The sequence below is a fragment of the Oncorhynchus kisutch genome, unplaced genomic scaffold (genome assembly GCF_002021735.2).
Source record: "Oncorhynchus kisutch isolate 150728-3 unplaced genomic scaffold, Okis_V2 scaffold1010, whole genome shotgun sequence".
Lineage (NCBI taxonomy): Eukaryota > Metazoa > Chordata > Actinopteri > Salmoniformes > Salmonidae > Oncorhynchus > Oncorhynchus kisutch.
The window spans coordinates 65,001-75,000 of NW_022262955.1; the positions used below are offsets into that span (position 1 = coordinate 65,001).

Below are 10,000 nucleotides of genomic sequence, written 5' to 3' on the forward strand. Positions count from 1 at the left end.
ACCCCCCCTAACCCCTAGCCCTATGCCCCTAACCCTATGACTCCTAACCCCTAACCACTAGCTCCTAACCACTAGCTCATAGCCTCTAACCACTAGCTCCTAACCCCTAGCTCCTAGCTCCTAGCCCCTAACAACTAGCTCCTAACCCCTAACCACTAGCTCCTAAACACTAACCACTATCTCCTAACCCCTAACCACTAGATCTTAACCCCTAACCCTTAGCTCCTAACCCCTAACAACTAGCCACTAGCTCCTAACCCCTAACCACTAGCTCCTAAACACTAACCACTAGATCTTAACCCCTAACCCTTAGCTCCTAACCCCTAACAACTAGCCACTAGCTCCTAACCCCTAACCACTAGCTCCTAAACACTAACCACTAGATCTTAACCCCTAACCACTATCTCCTAGCCCCTAACCACTAGCTCCTAAACACAAGCTCCTAGCCCCTAAACACTAGCTCCTAGCCCCTAAAAACTAGCTCCTAACCCCTAGCCACTAGCTCCTAACCCCTAAACACTAGCTATTAACCCCTAACCACAAGCCCCTAAACACTAGCTCCTAACCCCTAACCACTATCTCCTAACCCCTGACCACTAGCTCCTACCCCCTAAACACTAGTTCCTAACCCCTAAACACTAGCTCCTAACCCCTAGCATGTAGGCCTGAAATAATGATCAGATAGGTTTATATAATCAATGTAATAACTTGTGGGACATATGATGTATAGAAGTCGAAGGTTTGATTTTGATCTCAGTTTTCTGCTGTTGTTTTTTTAGTCTAGACTTTCCCAACTATACCAGGAGGATGAAAGTCTAAACGTGTCGGTGAGAAGCAACAGTGTTAAATAAGTCGTGCTTCTTTTAAAAATATCATCACAAATGACCTGCCTTGTTTTCTCTCTCTGAAGCTTTCAGTTACTCTGGTTTATAAACCACAAATAACTTCCTGGTTTATAAAACCCCAAATAACTTCCTGGTTTATAAAACCCCAAATAACTTCCTGGTTTATAAAACCCCAAATAACTTCCTGGTTTATAAAACCCCAAATAACTTCCTGGTTTATAAAACCCCAAATAACTTCCTGGTTTATAAAACCCCAAATAACTTCCTGGTTTATAAAACCCCAAATAACTTCCTGTTTTATAAACCCCAAATAACTTCCTGGTTTATAAAACACCAAATAACTTCCTGGTTTATAAAACACAAGACATAACTTCCTGGTTTATAAAACACAAGCCACAACTTCCTGGATTATAAAATACAAAACATAACCTTCTGGTTTATGAAACAGAACACACCACTTTCTGTTTATTAAAACACAAGACGTAACGTTTGTTTCTTCTTAGTTGACTGCAGTATTGTTTCTTCTTAGTTGACTGCAGTATTGTTTCTTCTTAGTTGACTGCAGTATTGTTTCTTCTTAGTTGACTGCAGTATTGTTTCTTCTTAGTTGACTGCAGTATTGTTTCTTCTTAGTTGACTGCAGTATTGTTTCTTCTTAGTTGACTGCAGTATTGTTTCTTCTTAGTTGACTGCAGTATTGTTCTTCGTAGTTGACTGCAGTATTGTTTCTTCTTAGTTGACTGCAGTATTGTTTTAGCTGGGTGGGTCCAGCATGATCTCTGCTTTTTACTATTTCTTTACGTCGCTTATTAGTCTGGTTTTGGTCGTAAACGCTGCCATTGTTTCTTGGCGAACGCTGATTGGACCAGCCATTTTCTGTCTCATTCCAAACCCTGTTTATCGGCTGGAGGCCAGACTGATAAGCAGTTTTTTTTAAATTAACGTATCGTTCAGTCTGGATTTACCAGGCTAGTGTTGTGTTTTCAGGACATTGCTGGAAATGGAGGGGAATCTGGGGGTGGAACCAGTGTAATTATTTTAACATTTTATCATTTTAATACAAGGATTTTCCCTTAGTGGGTTCCCAGAGTGACTCTCCTCCATTCCCACACCTGTGTGTTGTTACTAATGGTATATGGAAGTTCTGAACTGTATAAATGTAGAACCTTGTTGACGTGTTCTAATGTTCCGTTGTGTTCTAGAACTCCTTCTCTGGGCTGGTCCATATGGAGGGAGAAGAACAAGGGTCAGAGTTCCAGATCTTTCAAAGGTTCTAGAAAGGGTTTTCCTCTCCTATCACTGTTGTGTCATTACATCAACGGCTGTGTTTTGTTTCAGGCTATATGTACACTGCTCAAAAAAATAAAGGGAACACTTAAACAACACAATGTAACTCCAAGTCAATCACACTTCTGTGAAATCAAACTGTCAACTTATGAAGCAACACTGATTGACAATACATTTCACATGCTGTTGTGCAAATGGAATAGACAACAGGTGGAAATTATAGGCAATTAGCAAGACACCCCCATTAAAGGACTGGTTCTGCATGTGGTGACCACAGACCACTTCTCAGTTCCTATGCTTCCTGGCTGATGTTTTGGTCACTTTTGAATGCTGGCGGTGCTTTCACTCTAGTGGTAGCATGAGACGGAGTCTACAACCCACACAAGTGGCTCAGGTAGTGCAGCTCATCCAGGATGGCACATCAATGCGAGCTGTGGCAAGAAGGTTTGCTGTGTCTGTCAGCGTAGTGTCCAGAGCATGGAGGCGCTACCAGGAGACAGGCCAGTACATCAGGAGACGTGGAGGAGGCCGTAGGAGGGCAACAACCCAGCAGCAGGACCGCTACCTCCGCCTTTGTGCAAGGAGGAGCAGGAGGAGCACTGCCAGAGCCCTGCAAAATGACCTCCAGCAGGCCACAATTGTGCATGTGTCTGCTCAAACGGTCAGAAACAGACTCCATGAGGGTGGTATGAGGGCCTGACGTCCACAGGTGGGGGTTGTGCTTACAGCCAGGATGGCACATCAATGCCATCCTGGCTGTAAGCGAGTCTGGAGACGCCGTGGAGAACGTTCTGCTGCCTGCAACATCCTCCAGCATGACCGGTTTGGCGGTGGGTCAATCATGGTGTGGGGTGGCATTTCTTTGGGGGGCCGCATAGCCCTCCATGTGCTCGCCAGAGGTCTGGAGACGCCGTGGAGAACGTTCTGCTGCCTGCAACATCCTCCAGCATGACCGGTTTGGCGGTGGGTCAATCATGGTGTGGGGTGGCATTTCTTTGGGGGGGCCGCATAGCCCTCCATGTGCTCGCCAGAGGTAGCCTGACTGCCATAAGGTACCGAGATGAGATCCTCAGACCACTTGTGAGACCATATGCTGGTGCGGTTGGCCCTGGGTTCCTCCTAATGGAAGACAATGCTAGACCTCATGTGGCTGGAGTGTGTCAGCAGTTCCTGCAAGAGGAAGGCATTGATGCTATGGACTGGCCCGCCCGTTCCCCAGACCTGAATCCAATTGAGCACATCTGGGACATCATGTCTCGCTCCATCCACCAACGCCACGTTGCACCACAGACTGTCCAGGAGTTGGCGTATGCTTTAGTCCAGGTCTGGGAGGAGATCCCTCAGGAGACCATCCGCCACCTCATCAGGTGCATCCCCAGGCATTGTAGGGAGGTCATACAGGCACGTGGAGGCCACACACACTACTGAGCCTCATTTTGACTTGTTTTAAGGACATTACATCAAAGTTGTATCAGCCTGTAGTGTGGTTTTCCACTTTAATTTTGAGTGTGACTCCAAATCCAGACCTCCATGGGTTGATAAATTAGATTTCCATTGATAATTTTTGTGTGATTTTGTTGTCAGCACATTCAACTATGTAAAGAAAAAAGTATTTAATAAGAATATTTAATTCATTCAGATCTAGGATGTGTTATTTTAGTGTTCCCTTTATTTTTTTGAGCAGTGTACCTCTCTATATACCTCTATGTGTCTCTTCACTATATTTCTGTGTTTCCATAGAGACTGTAGCATCACTATCTTTCTGTGTTTCCATAGAGACTGTAGCATCACTATCTTTCTGTGTTTCCATAGAGACTGTAGCTTCACTATCTTTCTGTGTTTCCATAGAGACTGTAGCTTCACTATATTTATGTGTTTCCATAGAGACTGTAGCATCACTATCTTTCTGTGTTTCCATAGAGACTGTAGCATCACTATATTTCCGTGTTTCCATAGAGACTGTAGTATCACTATCTTTCTGTGTTTCCATAGAGACTGTAGCATCACTATATTTCTGTGTTTCTATAGAGACTGTAGCATCACTATATTTCCGTGTTTCCATAGAGACTGTAGCATCACTATCTTTCCGTGTTTCCATAGAGACTGTAGCATCACTATCTTTCTGTGTTTCTATAGAGACTGCACCCTCTCGGACATAGACCTGACCCACGCCCTGCAGGTGTTGGTCTCCAAGGAGACAATGAACGTGTCCGGCGCCGATCAGGACCCCCACACGGGTAGTCTGGTCTGCTGCCCGATCAGAAACGGGAAGACAGGACAAATCATTGGTGCGTCTTTCCCTGAATGTATCTTCTCTACATTATATGCAGCACTGTCTTTACAGGCCAATGGCCGGATACAACTCACATTTATCTAACTACGTTATATGACTTTAACCTCACTGTAGAATTCCATTGACAACAACAACATGAATTCTATAACTACACCTCATACAACAGTAAAGAGGCAGGTGTCTCTGTTTGGTGTAGGGAGTCTTCTTCTTCTGTGGTTGTTAGAGGCACGCTGTTAGTCGTAGGGAGTCTTCTTCTTCTGTGGTTGTTAGAGACACACTGTTAGTCGTAGGGAGTCTTCTTCTTCTGTGGTTGTTAGAGACACACTGTTAGTCGTAGGGAGTCTTCTTCTTCTGTGGTTGTTAGAGGCACGCTGTTAGTCGTAGGGAGTCTTCTTCTTCTTCTGTGGTTGTTAGAGACATGCTGTTAGTCGTAGGGAGTCTTCTTCTTCTGTGGTTGTTGGAGACATGCTGTTAGTCGTAGGGAGTCTTCTTCTTCTGTGGTTGTTAGAGACATGCTGTTAGTCGTAGGGAGTCTTCTTGTTCTGTGGTTGTTAGAGACATGCTGTTAGTCGTAGGGAGTCTTCCTCTTCTGTGGTTGTTAGAGTCACGCTGTTAGTCGTTGTTGATAGTCAAGGCAGAGATATTGATATCAGTGCGTCTTAAACCAGCGTATTACTGGCTCTTCAGTCTTTATTTACTGATCTATTCACTGACTAGTATTGAACGACTAGGAAGCATTGTATTTACTAGGAAGTCTGCAGATAATCTTGGCAGTTGAGAATCTTGGCTGTAGATAATCTTGTATTTAATAGGAAGTCTGTAGATAATCTTGGTTGTAGAGAATCTTGTATTTACTAGGAAGTCTGTAGAGAATCTTGTCTGTAGAGAATCTTGTATTTACTAGGAAGTCTGTAGAGAATCTTGTCTGTAGAGAATCTTGTATTTACTAGGAAGTCTGTAGAGAATCTTGTCTGTAGAGAATCTTGTATTTACTAGGAAGTCTGTAGAGAATCTTGTCTGTAGATCATCTTGTATTTACTAGGAAGTCCTCTATTAGCTGACTGAGTATTAGCAGCATTAGAGTGCGTCAGCCAGGGTGCTTAGCAGGGTTGTTAAATAGACAGTCCTAACCATCACTGATCTACAAACAACAGATAAGACTGTCTTAATTTTCGGATATGCGTTTCGCTAGCGACCCACCTTGACAACATCCGGTGAAATTGCAGAGCGCCAAATTCAAATGACAGAAATAGTCCAATTAAACATAAAAATACATGTGTTATACATCGGCTTAAAGATTAACTTCTTGATAATCCAGCCGCTGTGTCAGATTTCAAAAAGGCTTTACGGCGAAAGCAGACCATGCGATAATCTGAGGACTGCGCCCCGCTTACAAAAGCATACAAACATTTTACAACCCAGCAGAAGAGTCACGAAAGTCAGAAATAGCAATAAAATAAATCAAGATCTTCATCTGTTGGCATTCCAAAGGGTTCCAGCAACACAATAAATCGTTGTTTTGTTCGATAAAGTCCCTCTTTATATCCCAAAAACTCAGTTTTGTTGGCACGTTTTGTTCAGTAATCCACTGGCTCTAAGGAGGTCAAAACATGCAGACGAATTTATCCTAATAGTACCGGTAAAGTTAGTCGAAACATGTCAAAAGATGTTTATAACTAATCCTCAGGGTGTCAATTATTATCTAAATAATCGCTAATATTTCAGCCGGACAAAAGCGTTTTCAATAGAAAGGAAAAAGAACGAGGGGTACGCACATCGTCACGCGCAAAGGAGTAGTGGCAGTGAAAACGGACACCTGCCAAAACTTCTTATTCTTGTTTTTTTCTTCAGAAAACAAGCCTGAAACTATGTCTAAAGACTGTTGACATCTAGTGGAAGCCATAGGAACTGCAATCTGGGCCCTAACCCTTTATATAGTCAATAGGCTTTGAATAGAAAATGACTCACATTAAAGAAATGTCATTTCCTGGATGGTTTGTCCTTGGGTTTTCACCTGCCACATCAGTTCTGTTATACTCACAGCCATTATTGTAACAGTTTTAGAAACTTCAGAGTGTTTTCTATCCAATAATACAATTATATGCATATACTAGCTTCTGGGCCTGAGTAACAGGCAGTTTACTTTGGGCACCTCGTTCATCCAAACTTCCGAATACTGCCCCCTATCCATAAATTAACCACTACTGATCTCCACACCACAGAAACACATCCGCAATAGCATCTCAGAGTAGCAGAGCTGATCTAGGATCAGGTCCCCACCTGTCTATGTGGTCTTCTTCATTGGGATCTAAAAAGGCAAAACTGATCCCAGGTCAGCACTCTGAGACGCTTCATGAATACAGGCCCTGGACAAGACGATATCGTCATGACGATACCTGATAAGATTGAGTCATGAATCGTCATGATGTTTGAAGTTATTAAATAAATAAATAAAGTTATTAACAACTTTTCATCCATCCCTCTGTTGTTGTCGCTGCTGTTGTTGTTGTTGTTGTTGTTGTTGTTGTTGTTGTTGTCGCTGCTGTTGTTGTTGTTGTTGTTGTCGCTGCTGTTGTTGTTGTTGTTGTTGTCGCTGCTGTTGTTGTTGTTGTTGTTGTCGCTGCTGTTGTTGTTGTTGTCGCTGCTGTTGTTGTTGTTGTCGCTGCTGTTGTTGTTGTTGTTGTTGTTGTTGTTGTTGTTGCTGTTGCTGTTGTTGTTGTTGTTGTTGTTGTCTGTTCAGCCGTCTGCCAGCTGAAGAACAAACTGGGCACGGCCCCTGGCGAGGCGGAGACGGGCAGGGCGTTTAACCGTTATGATGAGCGCCTCCTGGAGGACTTTGCGGTGTACTGCGGCCTGGCCCTGCAGACCGTCCAGACCGTCCAACGGATAGAGTACCAACGAGCCAGTCAGGACGTTACCCAAGAGGTGGGGGAGGAGACAGAAGTCTGTGTATATATGTATATATGTATGTAATATATATTATATATATAGTACTAGTCAAGGGTTTTTCTTTATTTTTTACTATTTTCTACATTGTAGAATAATAGTGAAGGCATCACTACTTTGAAGAATCTAATATATATTTTCATTTGTTTAACACTTTTTTGGTTACTACATGATTCCATATGTGTTATTCCATAGTGTGATGTCTTCACTATTATTCTACAATGTAGAAAATAGTAACAATAAAGAAAAACCCTTGAATGAGTAGATGTGTCCAAACTGTTGACTGGTACTGTGTAAATAGAGGTGAAGTCTGACGTTTACATACACCTTAGTGATAGGAATTGTATGAATAATGACTAAACAATATCTACATTTAAATAGAACTATAACTAATTAAACTCTACTCTGTTTTATTATATCTGATTAATAATGTTAGTTCATAAGGAAGGGATTATGTAGCATGAACAAGGAGTGATTAAACATAATAAACACCATTCCAACTTCGTTGGAGAGGTATGTGTTGTGTGTTTGTAAGCAAAGAGGGTCATTAACCTATGTTTGAACCCACTCAGCTATAACTCTGTGGCATTTAGATAAGACAGCGAGAGCCTCTCCGGGGTTTCCGTATCTGGAACTGTCTGCTAAATAGTGATAGATAATGGTGAGACTTCAGGAGTTCATCCAGGTATAGTGTGTGTCGTGTTGGTGAGTTGGAATGAACTGTTGAACCTGCTTTGTCCTGGTTCGACAGGAGGAGATTCATTCTAGAACCTGTGATGTCATATTTTGTATATAAACTGTTGAACCTGCTTTGTCCTGGTTCGAGAGGAGGAGATTCATTCTAGAACCTGTGACGTCATATTTTGTATATAAACTGTTGAACCTGCTTTGTCCTGGTTCGAGAGGAGGAGATTCATTCTAGAACCTGTGACGTCATATTTTGTATATAAACTGTTGAACCTGCTTTGTCCTGGTTCGACAGGAGGAGATTCATTCTAGAACCTGTGACGTCATATTTTGTATATAAACTGTTGAACCTGCTTTGTCCTGGTTCGAGAGGAGGAGATTCATTCTAGAACCTGTGACGTCATATTTTGTATATAAACTGTTGAACCTGCTTTGTCCTGGTTCGAGAGGAGGAGATTCATTCTAGAACCTGTGACATCATATTTTGTATATAAACTGTTGTTCGTGGTTACATGGCAGCGCGCTCCGTTAATAAATACTATTATCTATTGTTGATAAGACTGGTCTCTGTCTATTTTATGCAAATAAGAATCTTATAAATTGTTATAAAATAGACTTGAGTGATTTTAATTAATACATTTAAACTCAGTTTTTCTACAATTCCTTCATGTGTTTACATATTTGTGATTGTGTTTGTGTTTTTTTGAAGTCTATGTGCTGTGTTGACGTGTGTGTGTGTGTGTGTCCTCTCCTAAGGTTCTGTCCTACCACCTCACTGCAGCTCAAGAGGAAATCAGAGCGTTGCAGGTGAACCACTGATACCAACAGACCAACACCTACCATCTCTCTATCTCTTTATCCTTCCCTCTATCCTACCATCTCTCTATCCTCACATCTCTTTATCCTTCCCTCTCTCTATCCTTCCCTCTCTCCTCACATCTCTCCCTCTATTCCTATTTTCTACAGATCTCTCTCTCTCTATCCTTCCCTCTCTCCTCACATCTCTCCCTCTATTCCTATTTCTACAGATCTCTCTCTCTCTATCCTTCCCTCTCTCTATCCTTCCCTCTCTCCTCACATCTCTCCCTCTATTCCTATTTCTACAGATCTCTCTCTCTCTATCCTTCCCTCACTCTATCCTTCCCTCTCTCCTCACATCTCTCTATCCTTCCCTCTCTCCTCACATCTCTCCCTCTATTCCTATTTCTACAGATCTCTCTCTCTCTTTCCACCCCACTATATTTCTGTCTCTCTTTCCATATCTCTCCCTTCCTCTCTTACCCTTTCTCTGCCAATCTCTCCCTTCCCTTTTCAGTGTTTCCCCTAGGATTTTTTTCAGCAGCGGCGGGGGTCTTCCTGGTGTGTCCGGATATGCTACTCCATAATGCATGAACATTAAATGACGTTTTCTTCCATTACAATCTGAAAGTCGAGAACCGTTTTAATTTAATCTCTTGATATCAATGGCGTCGCCAGCCAATTTTATATGAATCAATCAAAGATGTTTAGCTAATGATTACTACATTTACCACTAAGGTTTAATTTTAATAGTATTTTATTTATCCGTTATTTTACCAGGTAAGTTGACTGAGAACATGATCTCATTTACAGCAACAACCTGGGGAATAGTTACAGGGGGATGAAGGAGCCAATTGTAAACTGGGGATTATTAGGAGACCGTGATGGTTTGAGTCCTGGCTAAATTCCAGATTGGGAATTTAGCCAGGACACCGGGGTTAACACCCCTACTCTTAGGATAAGTTACCCTGGGATCTTTAATGACCTCAGAGAGTCAGGACACCAGGGTTAACACCCCTACTCTTACGATAAGTTACCCTGGGATCTTTAATGACCTCAGAGAGTCAGGACACCAGGGTTTAACACCCCTACTCTTAGGATAAGTTACCCTGGGATCTTTAATGACCTCAGAGAGTCAGGACAC

The 10,000-nt window shown here is 42.3% G+C and overlaps 1 protein-coding gene across 1 annotated transcript in view; it reads left to right on the plus strand.

Moving 5' to 3' along the window:
- LOC116364152 (cGMP-specific 3',5'-cyclic phosphodiesterase-like) overlaps positions 1-10,000 on the plus strand; it is a 51,026-nt gene that overhangs the window by 22,312 nt on the left and 18,714 nt on the right. The window contains exons 12-14 of the mRNA XM_031817386.1: positions 2,048-2,115; positions 4,269-4,369; positions 7,166-7,350. Of these exons, the coding sequence (XP_031673246.1) occupies positions 2,048-2,115; positions 4,269-4,369; positions 7,166-7,350 (354 nt within the window). The remainder of the gene's footprint in view (positions 1-2,047; positions 2,116-4,268; positions 4,370-7,165; positions 7,351-10,000) is intronic.